The sequence below is a fragment of the Panthera leo genome, chromosome B4 (assembly GCF_018350215.1).
Source record: "Panthera leo isolate Ple1 chromosome B4, P.leo_Ple1_pat1.1, whole genome shotgun sequence".
Taxonomy (NCBI): Eukaryota; Metazoa; Chordata; class Mammalia; order Carnivora; family Felidae; genus Panthera; species Panthera leo.
The window spans coordinates 12,191,710-12,212,318 of NC_056685.1; the positions used below are offsets into that span (position 1 = coordinate 12,191,710).

The 20,609-nt window shown below is 44.4% G+C and overlaps 1 protein-coding gene across 9 annotated transcripts in view; it reads right to left on the reverse strand.

The window, feature by feature from the left end:
* The window catches only part of BEND7 (BEN domain containing 7), a 77,814-nt gene that overhangs the window by 18,173 nt on the left and 39,032 nt on the right, over positions 1 to 20,609 (reverse strand). For all 9 annotated transcript variants that reach the window (XM_042944922.1, XM_042944925.1, XM_042944919.1 and 6 more), the window contains one exon: positions 14,695 to 14,920. In XM_042944922.1, the coding sequence (XP_042800856.1) occupies positions 14,695 to 14,920 (226 nt within the window). The remainder of the gene's footprint in view (positions 1 to 14,694; positions 14,921 to 20,609) is intronic.

A 20,609-nucleotide genomic window follows, 5' to 3' on the forward strand; every position in this document is an offset into this window, starting at 1 on the left:
GACAACCCAGCAAATTAGTAAAAATATACAGCTAGAAAGAAAACAGAGAATACGGAAAGCAAAGAGGTCTTGAAAGCAGCCAGGCAGATAGGACGGTTTATCTATAAAAGAACAACGGACTCAGAGCAGACCCACAACAGCAACAAAATCTGGAAGACGGTGGCAGGTTTTCAAGTTGCCCTGCAGAAACAACCCTCAGTCCAGAACAGATTATCCCCCTAGACTCCACGTCCTTCGATACTGAGGGTGCCACAAAGAAACGTCCAGAACAGAAACTGAAATGATACACCACAGAGACCCTCATTCAAAGAATTGCTACAGGCTGTAGCCGAGGAGGAAGAGCTCCAAACACCCACCGGAAGCAGAGGGGAAGGGCGGGAGGGGACACAGGGAGGGAGGCCAGGAGCTGTAAGATACTAAGAGCTCGCGCAGTGCTAGATGAATGAAAGCTGGGTAGCGCAGGCTCAGAGGCAGACAAAAGACCCAGTGCAAACAGGTAAAGCGTGAGCTCAGTGTACGACTGAGAGGGGTTGACAATTCGTGTGAACGAAGAGGATGAGGTTAAAATGACTGACTGCCCAGGGAGAAAAGCAAATTAAATCCTTCCCTCACGTTTTAGGCAAAAGTAAATTCCAAGTGGATGAAAAAGATCTGAATATAAAAGATAAAACTTGGGCTGGGACAAAGCAGCAGAGAATACCATTCTATTATGGTCGGGAGAGTTTCTTAAAACGGGCACAGAAGAAACCACAAAGCACAAAGCAGTCCATCTGGCTGTTAAATCGAAACTTTGGTGTGACTGAAGAGGTCACACGCAAAGTTTTCACAGGCTAGGAAGTAAGAGAAAACAAACCTGTAACACAGGCAACCGACAAAAGAATTCACAGAAGTCAATAAGAATACAACAGCCTAATGGAAAAAACAGGCAAAGGATGGACATTCACAGAGGCAAATAACCAAACGGTAGTAAATATGAAATGATGGTCAACCTTATTAATAATCAGGGAATCCACCACTGAGGCGCCATTTGAGACTGGGACAAATTCAAGTTTGTTAACACCACGTGTGGGCAAGAACGAGGAAAAATAGGATCTCTTTTACGTTGCTGGTGGATATATAAATGATATGTCACGTCAGAGAGCCATCTGACAACACTTAATGAGGCTGAAGTTGCTCATACGCTGTGACTCCATTCCGCTCCCTGCGTGTCCCCTGGAGAAACTCCTACATGAGCCACAGGAAACACAAAGGTGACTGTTGCCATAGGCAACTGTGCACAAGAACCACCCTAACTGTCCTTTAGTAGAATAGAAAACTGGAGAAAAAAATTGCTTTCTTTGTATGGTTTTGCAGTTAAGATGAAAAAATGAGATTCATAATATACCGAGATGGATAAATCTTGGGGGAAAAAAGGACACAAATTTGCAAAAGTACAGTATGAGGCTGTGTATGTAGGTTCATAAATTCATAAGACCATAGTCAATGGGATTTCCGGACACACACCTAGGCAATAACATAGAAAAACATAAATGGGACAGATTCACACCAACTTCAGGTTACTTGGAGCGGGAGGAAGACAGACAGGATATAGAAGGCAGAACGTTTTGATTTTTTAAAAAAATAAAGAAGGTGGGTGCGAACTAAATATAACATCTGTTTTTAATCTCGGTGGGAAGGTGGAGAGAGAATGAATCTTGGAAAATGTCTTCAACACAGTCACGATGAAGAGGAATACTATTATTCCCACTTCTGCTAACGGGGACAAATGCCAGCCTATGAAGGAATCAGAAAGTTTCTCCCAGGACAATGCCGTGACATCGATCCTGACCGGACCTCAATCCACTGCTTCCATCCGCTCTCCCTCAGGGTCAGCCGGGAGAAGGCTTCAGCTTGCCTGCCTAAAAGCATCAGTCCATCACCCCCCAGGTCTCGGCTGAGATGTGACCTTCCCAGGCAAGCCACCCCACCCCCTGCCCACCGCCCCGAGTTCGTTAACCCGTGGTTTTCAAAATAACAACGCTTAGCGATCACCGAGACGCCGCGCTCGGCAGGGGCAGAGATCACGGCTGTCTCGTGCGTGGCCGGCACAGGTCAGGCAGCAGTTGGTGACAGAATAAACCTGAGAATCATTTTGCTCTGGTCTGTGACTTAACTTGAAAGAAGTCAAGAATTCCTTCGGTAAACGGCCACAGGTCTTGAGATGACCCTGAGCCCTCAAAGTTCATTTAGGATTTCATTTAACAATGAGATTTAGCACAGTCCATCAACTAAAGTGCCTAAAAACGAAATCTTTAACTCACACGTGAAGAAAATACAGTGAGGCCAACAATAACGTGTTTATTGATGAAATGAGAATATCCTACCGAATTATCTATGCCAGAGACTGTAGGGCAGTCAGCTGGTCGAGGAGAGCGAAACCTGACCATGCTGACCGTCAAATTGTTGGTCCCCTAGTGCGGATCCCTGTGCGGGGCCGTGATTTTCAGTTGGTTGTTGTAATGGAAAGGGCCCTACCTATCCAGAAAATTGATTCCCAGTTATATTTATTTAATTCTCTAGGTTTGCTTCTGAGAATCTGGACTAAGATTACAGAAGCATGGAATTTCTGAACTGGGAGAAACTTTAAAAATTAGCCAATCCCCACCTTTTTTTTCCGAGAGGTCATGTTTCAAGACCTTCATGGCAGAATCAGGAGTAAATCTACACCCACAAGGCTCCTTTTCAGTACCCCCCAACTGGTGGGACTTTGAGGTCTGAGCAATCTTGTTTAATCACAGCGGTTCTCAAAGATTTGAGGCCACGGCGGTCTGGCGGAAAAGAACAATACTCTTGTCTTCCTTTTGCTACAATGGCATCTCTGTCTACAAGAAAGTGCCTTGAGTGGTTTCTCAAATTAAACAAAGTTAATTTTAAATTTACTTCGACTTAAGAGAGCCCTCAGCAGGGCTCATTTATAATATGGCTTGGTGGGAAATATGATTAACACTTTCCCCTGGCTTGCTGCTACAGCACATGTTTGTTTAACATGTTTGCTATATTTCAACGGAATAAATTATATCTGCGAGATATTAAGGTCTGGATAATAACAAGTTCTGATGTCATGGTGTTTTACTATTTACTCCCTTTTCTGGGCAAAGAAGAATGTTTCAGAATCACAGATTTATAGAAATGCTACTTGGAAGGCATCTTGGAAATATAGAAGTCACTTATTTTACAGATCAGAGCCGAGAGGATCATCCGTTCAAAGAGTCAGGCAAGTGGCAGAAGGGCCACACGGACACCAGTGCTCCCTCTGCCTGAGCTCGGCCGCTCACAGCGCTTCTGTGTCTGTCCGCTCTGTGTAGACATCTTTGTCCACGATGAGGAGAAAGTACTGAGTTCGCCTCTCTGTTTTTAAAGCTTGGGTTCCCTGCAGTAGGAACTTTCAAAGTCACTCCATGAAGTCCAGAGTTCACGCCCTGAGCAGTAAGGCTGGAAGCTGCACTCACAGTCCTAGAGTCCGTTAGGGCACGTTCCAGAAGTTCAGGTACCATTCTGTCCCTCACTACCACTCAGGGACGGCCGAGGTATGAAGACAAGAGCAAGGAGCTAGGAGGGCAGTGGCAGCGACAGGGTCTCGCCTATGAGGATTCGGTCACCAGGTCAACCCACTTGCCACCATCCCTGCCCCTCCCCCCATGGCTGTCGTGTGGCGGTGTGACCTCAGGGTGACGACACTGGGTGTCAGGACTGGCCCGATGCCTCAGAGCGAGGCTTTTGTTTTCTGTTGTGTTTTAATGGTGACAACTCCCTCCTCATTGAGGTCAGTCATAGGAGAGTTGGGAGCTCATATTTTGAGGCTGTCGAAATAAAAGTTCTCAGAGTTCTCTCTGATACTGTCCTTGAGGCGCCATGGTGCCATGATGCTGAGGGCCAAAAAACCACATGGATGGATAAGCATCCTTAGGTATCAAGAAGTCTTGAGATGGCCAAAGCAGGAAGTGGCTTACCAGGCCTGCTTATGGCTTCCATTATTGGGTTTATTCAAATCATGGTCCCGTAATACCATTATTATACTTAACGTTTGGAAGAGAATTACTCTCCGGTGTGAATGGAAGCGTGACCCACTAGTCTCTCCACATTACCTCCCGCGGAGGCTGCTCTAGGACATTCAGCAACAATCAAGAGTTTTCAGAGCCTCCCCTGTCCAAACTGGGTGTAATATCCGGGATCACCTTGATGCAATCTGGCCGACTGCTGGGTACCACTCGATTTGTCTGTTGGTGTTTCTTCGCACCTTCAGACTTATATTCTGCCTTCTTTGATTTCAGCTGCCCTCCTCCGAGTCGTCATGGAGAAGCTGTGTCGTTATCCCATCATTCGTGCCCTGTGTCCATCCGATGTAGTGGAGTTGTATTTACATTTTTAAGAAGCCACGTTTTTCAGTGAAGAGAAATTGACCGCCTCATTCCTTCCGTCTCTCTTTCCTTTCTTCCTATATTCATTCATCGTTAATTATGTGAGTGGCACTGTTTCATGTGACAAGGCATATGCAGAGCAAATACAGAACATGGTCTCTGCCCCACAGGGGCTTGTGGTCTTGTTGAGGAGACAAGATGCCCAAACATAAATAGGATGACCGCGTATCCTGATTTGTTCAGGACGGTTCAAAATGCCCGCTTCCCCGGTGAAATGGTTAAGAGGACCATTTTCACTCTCCAAAGTGTCATGGTTTGGGGAACAAATGACCCTGTCATCTTCCACATAAGCCACGAGTAGCAAAGTGAAGGGTTAAGCCTTGGTAACGTGTGCTCTAGGAATGCAGGGAAAACAGAAATCAGTGCAGGCTGGGACCTGGAGAAAATCTCGCGGTAGAGGTCATGCGAGGTGGCTAGACCTCGTGAAGAGGTCGTGAAGAGCTGGATTCGTTCAGAGAGAAGGAGCAGAGCATCGCAGACCTGGGAACACAGCGTAACTCACGGTCCACAAGGAGGACGGGATGCGTGAGAAACAGCGCCAGCACTGGGCTGGTCACCTGGTGGGAGGGAGCACTCAGACATGTAGTTGCAAGGAGAGAGAAACCCAGTGATGGCGAGTCTGGAAATGGCCGGAGTTTGCACTTGACGTCATGGGCAAAGAGGGGCTGGGTGGGGAAACGTCAGGAAATTTTGTTTTACAAGGTGTTACTTGGTCACATCCTAATACAGCATGCACTCGAGGGGGAAACGCAGGGCGGGAAGGATATTTACAGAGGTTTTTGCAGAGTGTCAAGGACTAGGCAATGCCCAGCTGGATTAGGAGGGCGTCAGAGAAGCGGAAGACCAGGGGCGAGGGAGCAAGGACAAAAAGAACCGGCAGGGCTGGGTTAGGAGGGGGATTAGCGGCAAAGGCAAAAAGGCACTGATGAGGATTCCGAGCTTTCAGAGGTAGCAAGCAGAATGTAGGCACCTCCGGGGAGTTCTGTTAGAAGCCCTGTGCTGCCGTTCAGGCTGTGGGGGTAGGAGGGGCACACGTGACTCTTTCAAAAAAAGACCAGGCCGGGCCCCAAGCCCTGCGATTGAGCTGGAATGTTCTGTGTGTCTTAGTCCCCACCGTCTCTGGCCTCACTCGCTCCTGACTTCTGTGCACATTTCTAATGAGGAGCGGCCCTCACTGAGCTGCACATGGCTAGGCTGATGGTGTGGGTGGTGAGGAAGAGGTGCGGTGGGAGGTACTTACGGAATACTGGATTTACTCGGTGATCAAAGGAAGGGGTTGAGGAGGGGAGGCTAAGGTTCTGAGAAATACCAGGAGCCGGCCATAGAGAAGCATCAGAATCGAACCAAGAGCCAGATGCAGGAAAGACAGAGCCTGGAAACACAGTGTAACGGGAGACTTGAGTGTAGGGGTGCAGCCCCTGGGAAGACTGGGCTGCTTCCAAGAGGCAACACCTCTCTCTTCTAAGGGTGCTTTTAACGGGATAGACACAGCCACGCTTGCTTTTATACAAAGATGTCTTAAAGGCAGGCAAAATCGATGACAGCGCTCGGTTCAATTTTAAGTGAAGGTCGATGGATTTTCAAGGGGTTTTCTTAATGGAAGCTGACTTATTCTTAGTTTTTTTCTTTTCCTTTGTTGGTTTGTTTTTTGGGTGGGCTTACCATCAGTCCACAATACTGCAGGGACTGTATGCATTCCATGATCATTTGCATACGCACTTCTACGGCGGGAATTCAAGTGAGTATCAATTCCTGCATCTCTCAGATTTTTGAGGCATATCTCATATGAGATCGTCAATGACCATTCATGGAACTGAACTGAAACATTTGCCAGATTATGGGCACCAACTATAGGTCCAGGAGAAAAGTGATGAGGACCATAATTTCACCAATTCTGGACTTCTTATGCAATTCTGCTTCCCCACGATGGGAAAGAAAACAGAGATGTGGCATTACATTGTGACGCTGGCGGGAGGGGTGGGGAGGCGTTTGAGATCAGCCAATCTGTTGCGGGATCCACGGAAAAAGGAGATGGGCTATACAGAAAACACTGCTTTCTATTTCCGGGGCCCTGGCTGGCCCATATGGTGCCACTGTGCAAACCGGGAAGGCACCCCTTCCTTGCGACATTCTTACTTGAATCTGCCAGAAAACTGTCATAATAAGTACGCAAGTCGACAATGTCAACAACGGGAAGGGGGTACCTGTAACCCTGTGCAACCCACAATGACACTGGAGTGGCCCCGTTTGTGCTACAGAAACTGACCTCTCTTGACAGAAGGCTGTCTTTGTCAACCCCAGCAGGGGTGTTAAAACGCAGGTTTTGTAAGAATTCGGTGACTGGGAGCCAGAGCTGAATCCCTGCAAGTTAACCTACAACTGGTTCCTGCCCATTACGTGAGAGGCTGGATAAAGACCCCAAAAGCCGTGACCTTCTTAACAGATCTCCCCACACCTCTATTTGTGCCTTACGTGGCAAGCAAAAGGATGTATAATTTTGAGGAGGGTGAGATTCCTTTTTGAGCTTATGGAAGTCCAGGGACAAAGTAGGAACAGACTTTTGACTTGCTGTGGCCCCAATCCCCCAAATTCTGCTTCATCAGGTCCGGGATGTTGCCTTCGGAAGCTCAGGAAGAAGCTTTAAAAAGCAGCTTCTGCTTGAACCCCCCCCCCCCCGGGGGGTAAACTGGCGTTCATCCGGGGCCCGTTTCACTGGCGTTTATATTTATATTCACGGAGTTAAATGCTTCCAGGTAAACAAACAGGTTGGTGAGGACTCAAGGCCCATCAACTTGAACAGACTTCAAACAGTTCTGGCGGCGGAAGGCTTTCACCCATGTTTTATTTAACGTAAACTTCATTAAACCTATTCTGTAGTCAACTTTTTCATCCCTTTGCACGGGACACACTTCCCATCCTGTGAAGTCTGGTTCAGAGTCACCTATTGTGTGAGGCCTTCTCTTCCATGGCTGTCCGTCCTCTGTGCTTTCTCCTTCCATTCAGGAACGGGCACTCTGATGCTCATTTTATTCTGCCTTGGGGGACAGTTCCGTGTGCGTGGCTCACTGCTGACGTGTCTGAAGGTCAGAGGCCATGTCTTACTCAGCCGTAAATCACACGTTCCTGGCTCGCAGCGGGTGGGCACCAAGGTGGGGGCCGTTAACAGAGCTTTCACGCCTGCTGATGATTTCTGCGTTTGCGAGGTCAATGATACTGAGAAGGTTTTGGTTGTTCTCATGACTTATCCAGGCGTGGAGAAGCAGCAAGGACGATGTTTTTTGGTGTCACACTGTTTGGTGAAAAAGCTGGTGAAGTAAGTGCTCTAAACTTGCGGCCCAGGAGACTGGCCGGGAACTTGCCCACAAGGGAGGCCACGCCTTCTTCAAGCCTTTAATAGGGAAAACTATACAGCATTTGTTCTGGGATCCAGATGTTCGAGTCGTGCTGAAGTCTGGAAAGGCCTTTCGCCCACCTTAGTAAACTAGGCAGTTTTTCAGGGAAGTCCTGGTGAGGTACCACAGGCATGTCTGAAACGAGGACCTTGCACAACACAGCCGGCACGAATAACGTCGAACCCCAGAGGTTTAAAAGGATGAGAGGCGTCGACACGCACTATCGTCTCGCTTGTTCCAGGAGACGAGCGGGGCAGCCTTCAGAAAAAGGGCTGTTCTTAAGGAACAGAGGAAGGAGACGGTTTTCCAGGAGGGCTGTCGTATGATAGAATCGGCCATCAGCATCAGGAGCTCGATGGCTCGGATTCTCCAAGGGTCGTGTCAAACCATCTGCCTTGTTCAAAGGCAGATTCCTGGGACTACCCTACACCTACTGAATCAGTCTCCGAGGATGGGACCCAGAAATCTGAATTTTGAACCGACACTTCAGGTAATCCTGATGCACGCTAAAATACGAGACCCGCCATGGAAGGGGTTGAACGTACAGGGCTCTACACATAGAATGGCTAAGATTCAATACCACCTACTTGTCACGGGGCCTCCATAAAGAGTGGGGAAAAATAATCAACAACTGTGTAAGAGTCACAAAGCTGAGAGACGGGCTGTGTGTGTGAGAGAATTATAGACTTGTTACGTATTATTTTGCTGTTATACATTATGCAGCGTATCCTGTTTTAAGCTGATCTGATATGTCAAAATACGAACAGATAAATTAACAAACGATGATTTATCTTCCAAAAGGATTCCTGAATTAAAGCATTCATCAGTTGGTTTCAACTGCCAAACAGTGCAGCTAAAATTTAATTTACAGGCAACTTTGAAAAATTACTTACGTGCAGCGTGACTTTCAAGCTCTTTCTTTGTGGTCCTGTATGCTGCAAGAGTCTGAGCCGTGACTCTTTTCCTTGGGGAAGGGATCACACTTCTGTTCTCCTCCCTAGCATGATGGGACCGACGATCACTAGCTTCCGGGGAAGACCTGCCTAGAAGCTAGAGAGTAAATTGAGGTAAAGCTACCCTTTTACCCAGAAATTCACTCTGAATGTGCTTTGCGTACACAGTGACTGACTGAATCGTTTTAGATGATTAGTACGGTGACTTTCCTAGGGGAATTTATAAAGAATCCAAAATGATGCATTTTGAGATGGAAATGTAAAGTTGGGATACCTTTTCTTTTTTCCTCCCAGATACTCCAAAGCAATGAGCTGTGCTAAACAGCGGCTTTGGAGCCAGACAGGCCTGGAGTTAAATCTCGGCCCTACCACTTCCGTGTATCTTTAAGTTAAGGAAGCTGACTTGACTTCTCACAGCCTCAGTTTCCTCTCGTGTAAATGAAGAGCACATCACCAGCGCTGTTAGGACATTCAAGCCCAAGCCGACGTTCCCTCCCTGGTCTTACAGAAAGTTCTCAGGATACACACAACTTACTGTCAAGAAATGAATGATAGAGTGGACGTAAATTCTACCCCAACCATATTAATTTACATCCCTGTGAGGTCAAACTGAAAGCAGAATGGTGACGACGTACAATAAAAACGGAAGGTGAAAGTATTGTGACAGGACTCACACAGACCCCACAAGTCCCCAGAGTCGCTGGAATAAGACGCGAGCTTTTGGTGGTCGGCTGGCCAGAGCCTCTGAGGGGGTGATGCCGACTGTGGTCGGGCTCTCTAACCCTGTTAGAGGCACAGTTCAGTTTCTGGAGGAGCACCAACCAAGAGCTCCCTTCCTTCGCAGGGAGGTTCTGACCCCAGCGGACCATCGGCACTGACTACCCTCCAGGGGAGCCACAGTTTGGGATGCACACGGGGGTTGCACGGAGTAAACAAAGTAAACTAAGTAAGCAGTCGACCAGGTCTTTCACTTGACAGGTGCACATCATTTCCTTTGAATGCAAGAAGATTCAAGAATCTAGCAGAGTTTGATAGTAATAAAACTTTCTCAACTAATCACTATGAAGCTGAATTAAAAACCCTAACCCGGGTTCTAAAAACCGCTCCACTGCGGGGCGCCTGGGTGGCTCAGTCAGTTAAGTGTCCAACTTGGGCCTGGATCATGATCTCGCGGTTCATGGGTTCGAGCCCCACGTCGGGCTCTGGGATGACAACTCGGAGCCTGGAGCCTGCTTGGGATTCTGTGTCTCCCTCTCTTTCAACGTTTTTTTTTTTTTTTTTTTTTTTTTTTTTTTTTTTTTTTTTTTTTTTTTTTTTTTATTTATTTTTGGGACAGAGAGAGACAGAGCATGAACGGGGGAGGGGCAGAGAGAGAGGGAGACACAGAATCGGAAACAGGCTCCAGGCTCCGAGCCATCAGCCCAGAGCCCGACGCGGGGCTCGAACTCACAGACTGCGAGATCGTGACCTGGCTGAAGTCGGACGCTTAACCGACTGCGCCACCCAGGCGCCCCTCCCTCTCTTTCTGCACCCCCCCCACCCCCCGCTTTCACTGTGTCTCTCTTTCAAAAATAGGTAAACATTTAAAAAATTATTACAAATTGCTTCACTGCAACTATGTCTTCTGAAGAGCACCAGATCCGAGGATAGTATCAGTATTCAAATAACTCTCACTAAGGCACACCGCATGGTTTCCTGGCATCTGATATCAAGAATTAGCTGGTCTTGAGCAGGTGTAGCACGAAGTGAGGACAGCATACCTGGGTACTGACCTCCATTCTACATCCTGGTCATGAAATCACTTCTGAATTAAATTCAAGATACTAAACCATCCTTGGCACTAAAATCTAAGGCTCCACTTAATCAGATCGTAAGTTGCTTCTTTCCAGAGTTAGACTCAAAGTGCTCAGGTGACTTTCTCATTAAAGACCCTTTCATCATCAATACCTTGCATCATATTTATAAATGAATTTCTAATGAATTACCAGAAAGTGTTAACTACCATAAAACAGAGGAAAATATGTCAAAAATGTGATCTCTACAAAGAGGCTTATGTTTTATTTTCAAGATACTGTCAGGGGGAATATTAATTATCACTACAAAGAGCTTTGTTAATAATCCCACAATAGATTCTTCTTCAGTCCATTTCTGTTCTTATTATAAGCGTTTTACAGATTTTTGTTTGTCTCCCCCCCCTCCACTGCTGTTTTAACCAACATAGTCACTTCATTTGAAACAAAGTCAGCATCTGCTGTTATTTTTAGTTCTAATATTTTATAAAATTGACCAGTCTTGTATATTGCGAGTTGCAGGACTTTTGAAACTAATACAGTATTGGTGCACTATCCCCTAAAGGATAGAGGAAGAAAGACAATACTTCATATCTATAAAATTTTGTTAAAGTATGTGGTAGGGGCACCTGGGTGGCTCAGTCAGTTGGGTGTCCGACTCAGGTCGTGATCTCATGGTTTGTGAGCTCGAGTCCCTCATCAGGCTCTGTGCTGACAGCTCAGAGCCTGGAGCCTGCTTCGGATTCTGTGTCTCCCTCTCTCTCTGCCCCTCCCCTGCTCACGCTCTGACTCTCTCTCTAAAAAATAAACGTTAAAAAAAAATTTTTTTTTAAATTAAGTGGCAGACACCAACGGTAACATGAGTAGCTTTGCTGCTATTGTGTACAAAGAAACCATTTTATCACTTGCACAGATTACTCAGATTCAAAAGACTTGGGCTGGGGGAAGTAAATTTCCCCTTTTATCTCTACCAATAAGTAGCAAGAAAAACCGGGTAGAGTAACCTTCAATTACTAGCTGCTTTCAAAAACCACTTTATATCGTAATATGTGGGTTAATAAACTTGCAGCTAAAGGAAAAAAATATCAAAGGAATTAAGGAAATTAAGGAAAAAAGTATCAAAGAATCAAGAGAGTTGTACCCAAATTTATACTGAACTTTGGTTCCCCCCCCCTTTTTTTTTGCTTTAATTGGCATTTTATTAAAACTGGGAGAAATTTATAACATTTTTGATATCTATCATTTCAGATTGGTTGGGAGAAGACATAAGGATGGGTATTTAGTACCAGAACTATTAGGTCAATGAATTAGGGCCAAAGTCAAGATAAAAAATAAAAACTCACCCAACATATACTGATGGAAACCCTACTATATGTAAAGCTCTCAGTGAAGCACAAAAGGTAATCAAACATATTTAAGATTACAGCTTGTCCTCAAGATGCTTACAAGAAATTATCAGAATAAATCAGGTAAAGATGTTGGCTGACCAGTATAAACAGAATGTCCTTGTTAAGAAAGACAAATCGGATACCATACCCATATTGTGAATAAAGATTTTAGGAAAAAAAAAAAAGAGTGTAGGAATGTATGCAGTAAGTTCTGAAGAGTGGGACTATGGAGGCCTTTTAGCTTTCTATACGTTTTTATGGTTTGGATTTTTTACAAGCATGTACTATTTTTGTACCCAGGGGGAAAGTCTAGATCAAAATATATGTTTATGAGTAAATCCTACAAGGAAACAAGTGAATATACAGTATTTGTTGACTTAAGTTGGTGGCTTATGGTTGGGTTTCTGTCCATTTTAAAGTGTTTTTGTTGTTTTAATAGAATTTTAATGCCAGATTTAATTCAACAGAACAGTGTATGGAAAACTTAAGGTCTTTGATTTGAATAATCTGCTTTATTGAATATGAGGAGCAGAAGCCTTATTATCCTTTTTTAAAAATGTTTATTTATTTTTGAGAGAAAGAGAAAAAGAGAGAGGGGAGGAATGAGCATGAGCAGGGAAGGGGCAGAGAGAGAGGGAGGCACAGAATCCGAAGCGGGCTCCAGGCTCTGAGCTGTCAGCACGGAGCCCGATGCAGGTCTCGAACTCACGAACCTCGAGATCATGACCTGAGCCGAAGTCGGTCGCTTAACCGACTGAGCCACCCAGATGGCCCACCTTGTTACCATTTTTATTTCTAGCTAAAGAGTAGGGCTGTGAAGAAAATTAAGGCATGTTCTCTATTTCTCTGTGCAATACACTTTTTCAAACTATTGTATGATGTCCAGTCTCCACTGAAAATGGCAGAAGCAACCCCTATCACTCTACTTGTAATGACATGTTTCATTACCATCTAGTATAAAGGTAACTCCTCTACTGTCATTTACAGTTCCCTCATTTCCAAATACTTGCATACTGTTAATACACTGTCCTGAAAAGAAGGAAATTAAAACAATTCCTAGCTACATTTCAACGTGTTTAAAAGCTTCAGCCTAAAAAGCGTCATCAGCCCTCCAAACATATTAAATGGAAATGAGACCCTTCTCAACTTTAGCTGGTCTCAGTTACATCACTGACCATTCTTCAAATTCAGTAATCTTGTGTTTAGTGTCACTTCAGGCTGAATCATCCTTTTCAGAAATGACAGGGATTGTAATGTCTCTGTAGCTTTTCTTATTTCATACAACTCAACTGTCACTTTAAGTGAAAAAACTCTGTTGGAGGATGATAAATTTTCTGTTACTGAAGGCTTACGTCCTTCTGGCCACCAACAAAGGCTGTTTGGTACTTGCTAACTGTTTAGAAAAAAATCACAATATTTTGTAAAGTTAATTGTGGGTTTCCAAGTATCCTTAAAGCGCTATTAAATTCATTTACTCATTTTGCAAGATAACAGGAAGCAGAAGTGAGGCAGGAAGGCTCTCTGGGTCCAGTCCCTGCCCACAAGCCACGTGAGGCCGGGACCGAGCAGTGAAGAATCCTTATCAGTGATTCCAGTGTAAATTAAGGCCTGATCCTCAAATTCCACTTTCATGGTAGCTGTGTTCATATTTGAGAATTCATTTACATTAAAAAAAATATTTAAATATTTCTATTACCTGAAATTACATTTATCAGAGTCCTATCCACGGACATTTGAAAGTTAAGAAATAGGTCTATGATGTGGAACTGGATGTAAATGAACTCATACTTGCACCTGCCTGGCTGCTGTGACGCAGTGGAATTCAGGCACCTGTTCATGAGCGCTAAGGGGGGGCGGGGAGACTCATGGTTTTCTCTGCATGTAGCTGGCATGACTGCATACACAACCAGAGGGAGCAGAGCAGGCCAGGGATGTGTGGAGGTACACGGGATCTGCCTTCAGAGCGGGGTCACTGACATTTAAAGTATCTTTAGAAGGGCGCCTGGGTGGCCTAGTCGGTTGAGCATCCAGCTTCAACTCAGGTCATGGTCTTGCGGTTCGTGAGTTCGAGCCCAACGTCGGCTCGCTCCTGTCCGTGCAGAGTCCACTTCGGATCCTCTGTCCGCCCCTCCTACCCTCCCCTGCTCATGCTCTGTCTCTCAAAAATAAATAAAACATTAAAAAAATGTTAATGTTTGTTAAACTTCCTCACTGAGCCTTATTGGAAAAAAAAAAATGAAATAAATAAATAAATAAATAAATAGTCTTTACAAGCAATGACCTCATAAAGCAACTTCCAAACTTTGGAGAGAACTGTTTTCAAAAAAGCATCAGAGCCTTACTCTTATTTATAACTAACAATTTAGGTCAAAATCATATTCTGGTGAAGTTCTTAGTTAGAAACTACTACGAAGAAAGATACTTTCATGTTAAGAGACAATCAAGAAAAACACTTCTTTTTGGTTCTGCAGCAAATCAAACTGGCTCTGAAATGATTTTTAACAAGCCAACATCACCCTTGAAATACCAAATTCTAGTGATACTTGGGGTGGTGAGTGTCAGAGGTCATACCGGAAAGCCACACCAGTGGGTGAAAACTGCCAAGGGCAAATTCAATTCGCTTCCAGTTAGCTGAGTACAATTTCAGCTGCGTCTTTATGAAAAGAAGGCAAAGCTCAACCAAGAACCCATAAAATGAAATGATGCAGACCAACCTTTTATTGCACCCACAATATTTTGGTCTAGTCCTTTCCGGTTGTCGTTGAGTCCTCTTTTCCTCTTCCCGTTGGGTAAGGAGTTAGCCAAAGTCTTGTCGTCGAAAAACGCACACACCAGCTTTCTAAACAGAAGGCTTCCTGAGCGAGTGTAGTTTGACAATATAGAGTCCAGCTGTGATTTAGGCATGAACACATCAAAGCCTTCAGCAAGTTGCACTTCTGGCTACCAAAAAGAACATAAATATTTCATTAAAAGCAACATTTGAAGCATGCGCCTTTGGGCATATGTGCAACAGAAGAACATCACTAGCTACTGAAGTGTCCATACCCTGCGTACGATATGGTTTTGGCTTTTGTGTGCCAGTAGTTGCGACTTATAAAACCAGTGACTAGTTATTACAAAATACGATGCTCTAATTCCAGCATTAAGTCTCTTCGAAAGCAACGGAGAGGAGCACGCTGAAAATGCATTCTTGTCTCCGAAAACAGTCAAGAGAAAGAGGATAATCACAAACTCCTGTAATTGTAAAGCTACGCGGGATGGGAAATTTCTGGGTGGAACACCCTCCTTTTTTAAGTGAAGGCACTACGGTCCCAAGAGATGGTAACCAAATGACTTAAAAATAATTTAAACGTGCTCAGTGCATTACACTTTCCAGATTACTTTCCCCAACATTAAATCATCTCATTTGCGTACGGACACAAACATCGGACTGCCCCACAGGCCCATGCCAGTGGTTTCCAGCTGTGGAACTGTATTTTTTTTTTTCCTCCAGGGAAACCTTATGTAAACTAACCCATAAAATAAATAAAAACAACGAGCAGGTGCCCAAGGTAATTCAATTCCACCTCTCGCCGCTACTTTTGGGAGGAGAATCTGAAGCTATGTCTCAGAGCACCACTGGAAAACCGATGCTCTGGTCACATTGCTTCCCCATCAGGGATTTTCCGATTGGGATGTTGAAGCAGGAGACTTGGAAGGCGCCTTTCAACTTGGACTTTAAGTAGTGTGAAATACGTTCAGACAGTAATAATATCTTGTCTGTCAGCACTCGTGGACGCGGATAGCTTGTCTTTTCATTCGGCAGCCCAGCGAACATTTAGAATAAATGCCTTCCCGTGGAGGTGGCCATCCACTCTTTGTCACTGCTATTTATGGGTGTATTTATTATACCATATAATTAGGTATCAGACTGTGGCCCTTCCTGATGCCTGTAAGTCAGACTCTGTATCGCTCAGGCCTGGCACATCGTAAATACTCAATAAGTTCTTGTCGAATGGGCAGAAGTTCATTAGTCATAATCTAAGCTATTAAGTCATCTGCTGTTGATTATAATGATAACTCTAAAACAGTAACATGATGAGATGCACTTGGTAAACTTTGATTAGGAAAAAAGTCAGAAGAACATCTCATTGGTTCTAAGATGTGTTACAAAAGCTTGTTCTTGAATAACCATACTTAATCACTTTGCAAGCCCGGCACTCCTTTGGATTTTTAAAACCATATTACAAACACGAGGATCCGGGATTAGTTTTTCTCCTGGAGAATAGGAATTATCACTTTTGTTTGGCCTCGTGCTTCCCAGAATGCCTAACACACTACAGTCGGAGTAAAGAGGGTCCAGAAGAGGCTGCAAATGATTCTGATGACGTGGGAAGTTTGGGTCCTGCCTTTTCCAAATGCAATTCTCGACTGGATTATCCACAAGGTTGTCTCATTTCTCTGCCTCACTTTGCCTTTCAACTTTTAGTCCCTGGATGCTTGGTAAATATCACTGTAAGGGCAGTGGCGTCAGACTGATTGCTGAGTTTTGGGTCTTGCAGCTGGTAAAAGTGTGTGTGTGTGTGGGGGGGGGGTGTGTGTGTGGCTGGGAGCCAGAGGCTACACCGCCAACTCCTGGAAAAGAAGCTGTCACACCACCTGATGCTCAATGCAGGTTTGTTGAATGATTCAATGTGGAAATATCACATTGAGAGACTTTTATCATCATAATCTAAGGGGAAGTTTTTATTCATAACCAGAGTTTTGCTCTGCATATCCTATGGCTGGCTGCATTTAGACCTTATTCTAAATGAATTGATCTCAGATTTTTGCTCCGTGCTCCTATGTATCATTTACAAGCCATTTAAAAAAAAAAAAAAAAGAGTCCCAATTTCCTTTACAGAAGCAGCTATCTGAGGGGCTAGGGTGGTATTGAAGCTTTCAAATTTTCAGGAGTCAAAAGGGGGAAACACCAACTGAACTCGTTCATCTATCTCTGTTGAACTTGGGAAACCATTCAACAGGTGCTTAAAGCTCAGCCACCTGACCTGAGACTCCCAGAACTTGCCCTTGGACTCACCCTGGAGGACTTGACCCGGGTTGAGGAATAGTGACCTGAACTAGCCATCAAGCGAAATGAGCCCTCCTTCCTTCACATACTCAGCCTTGTCTATGAACTGTGTTTCTGGCACTTTCCACACTGCATTTCTTTGCTTGGCAGTTTGTGCTTCTCATCAGAATGTGTGCTTGTTTGTATTCACGGTGCCAAACGCCCAGTCACTGCCCAATAGCTATTTGTCAGAATACAGAGTAAACAAAACACTGTGTAAGAATTCACTCAAAATTCATCCATTTGAAAATAATACTGATTTAGAGACCTTTTATCCCAAAACACAGGAAGTGTGGGTGAACGTCTGCCTCGGGGTGAGGGATGAGGGATGGGCATCATCAAGGAAGGGACGGGATAGCATTTTATGAGACGCAGTTACTGTTTCTAGCATTTGCTGCGACTCCTAAAACTAAGTATCTGGAGGTTTCTGTGGAGCCCAGAGATTCACTAACGGATAATAGTATCTTGATTTCTGAGAGGCTGTCCTAATGCAGAAGCTGTCAGCATGTCCTGGTCTGCTTTCTACTGACGGACAAACATTGTTATTTTGAAGTGTTCTCTCCAGATCAAGGAACGTGAGCTCACCCAGTTATGAGCCTCTTACAAAGGAGTCAGTTTTACCAGTTGAGGCAGTAAGAGCAGCGGCAGGAGCAGAGGTGACTAACCTTTGCCCCCTTCCTGCCTGTCCAGTCCTTTCTCATATGCCACCCAGGTGCCCCTGTTCTGTCCTTTCTCATATGCAGATTTCGTAGTAACGGGTGCTAATGCTATGTCTTACAAGGTGCCGCAAAGCAGCAAACTGATTGCTTAAAAAGAGAGGGTAGCTTTATTTTCTGAGACATGAAGAAAACTAATCTCAAACTTTCACTATGAAATTTTTTGATCTCCATTTTATAAATACAGTGACAGTGTCTTACTACCACGTAACGATCGACAACGTTGTGCATATATTTTTAAAAACAGGTTAAAGGGGCGCCTGGGTGGCTCAGTCAGTTAAGCGGCCGACTTCGGCTCAGGTCACGATCTCGCGGTCCGTGAGTTCGAGCCCCGCGTCGGGCTCTGGGCTGATGGCTCAGAGCCTGGAGCCTGCTTCCGATTCTATGTCTCCCTCTCTCTCTGCCCCTCCCCTGTTCATGCTCTGTCTCTCTCTGTCTCAAAAATAAATAAAACGTTAAAAAAAAAAATTTTAAAAACAGGTTAAAACTCCATTGTATCATCGAACCCCTTCTTTTTGTTGACTGGCGCTACTTTAAATGAGACCTCTCTGCTTACTAATGATGGCTATGCTAGGAGCCACACTCTTCCAAATGAATTATCATTTTACAAACTAGGCATCCTCTGACAGAATCGCTATTTGACTCCAGCGAAGACAGATGGCTAATACGCTAATTTACAGATTCTGTTGATTCCTGAAGTCATATGATCTTTAAATGATGACATCCAAAGGATGGGGCAGAATTTATGACACTTGGAGGCATCACTTTAAGAGTTAGGAGTCTGAATTCGCACTGTAAATTTGGATTTTCGTGGACGTCTTGCTTATTTTCAGGACCGCAGCTACTTAGCACAATAGCCTATCAAATGTTGCATTTTCCTTATCTAGTGGCATCATATCTTGCACTGGGTAAAGTTCTGAAGGCAAAAACTACATGTAGTCATAATGACTCTTGAAAATGTTCATGGACCCGGGACTGTGGACGTTAACTCTCTTGTTTCTCTTTGCATTTCAGTTGTGGCCTCCCTTTGCTTGGTAGAAGTTGGGGTCAAGGTCTAGTTTGAGTGGGAGAATCCCCTAACCAGGTAAATCAAAAGATTTCCCCCTCAGTCCCTATGAGCATATCATGTGATTCCCCTGTATAATCTAAAGGAAAATATGTAAAACAATTTTAAAGAGATCATGTCAAGTAATCACAGAGGCAACATTTCTGATATAGGCTATTTTACATCAGGTATTAACAATGCCGAATGACAGTAAAACATGTTTATAGCTAGCTACATGTGGTCATTGGTTAAAGAAGTAAAAAGAACTATATGAGTATTCATATTGGACATTAGTCTCAGGTTTTCAACTGAAAAGTAATAAATTACATACAGTAGTTTGTATACTCAACTGGCTAACTAGTTAAGTTTACGACTGGCTCAAGGAAAAAAAAAAAACGTGGATGAAGAGTCAGGATTCTGTGGAATCCTAACTGATTTGGGGCTCAGTGCACATAACAGAATTTATAAGATGGTTGAAAGATCGTGAGGTTAAGTCTTTCTGCTCGTAATACTTCCGTGTACAATGATCCTTTATTATTGTTTGCTATTTACTTTGCAGCACGTCAGATGTATTTCTAGGAAAATGAGCTTTAGTTCAGGAGACGAAATTTAAAAAAGCCACCAAAACCCCCTCCTAAGTGATTTTATTGTGCTCACAAACACGATCTGCTTCTATTTGAGAAAAACTGAAATCATTTCCTAGAACACAGGTCTGCTCCAGGTAGATTTGGCAGGAAGCACTGTTACTATTTATTAAATGCAATGCCCAGAGCACGGCCAGTGAGCTGGGAACCCATGAGAATACCCTAGATGGGAGGGCAGGCTTGGTCTAGTTGGTCTACCTGGAGCTGAGAATCCGTGTTGATGAGGCTCTACATTGGATGTACTATGAACAGAACTGTACTGTAAGGTAGATGCTCTGTATTAAGTAAAAAATGCTCGGGCAGAAGTTCTATCACAAAGTATGTGTAAGCTACAACTGGCACATATTTAAGGGTGAATCAGATAAAAATTAGAGGAAGTCATTAAAGGGCCAATCCTTTGTAGATTTTTTATTTGATAAAATTTTGGTAGAACTAAGTGTTTAATTTTAAAAGACTTTTTGTTTTTCATGTTTATTTATTTTTGCGAGAAAGAGAGACAGAACAGTAGCAGGGGAGAGGCAGAGAGAGAGGCAGACACAGAATCGGAAGCAGGCTCCAGGCTCTGAACTGTCAGCACAGAGCCCGACGTGGGGTTCAAACTCATGAACCGTGAGATCATGACCTGAGCCACAGTCAGACGCTTAACCAACTGAGCCACCCAGGCGCGCCCATCTCTCTCTCTCTATTTTTAATGTTTATTTCTGAAAGAGAGAGAGAGCAGGGGAGGGGCAGAGAGAGAGGGGGACAGAGGATCTGAAGTGGGTTCTGTGCTATCAGCACAGAGCCCGACGCGGGGCTCAAATTCACGAACCGCGAGATCATGACCAGAGCCGAAGTCAGATGCTTAACTGACTGAGCCACTCAGGCACCCCTAAGCGTTTAATTTTAGAAAATACAACACGATTTGGACCCTTGAAATTTCTCCATGCTCTTGCGTAGTAAGATAAGTGCAAAGTGTTTCAGAGATGTTTTTAAGCTTCTCCTTCCTCGGGCAGTGAATTAACGACTGAGCACTACGGCCTGATTTATGCTCAAGATATTTGAGCCCAAATGCATAAGATGGAAGATTGCGGCCACTACTGTCTAGATTCTTCCACCCAACTCCAGTGAGACTGCTGCTCCAAGAAGATGTCCA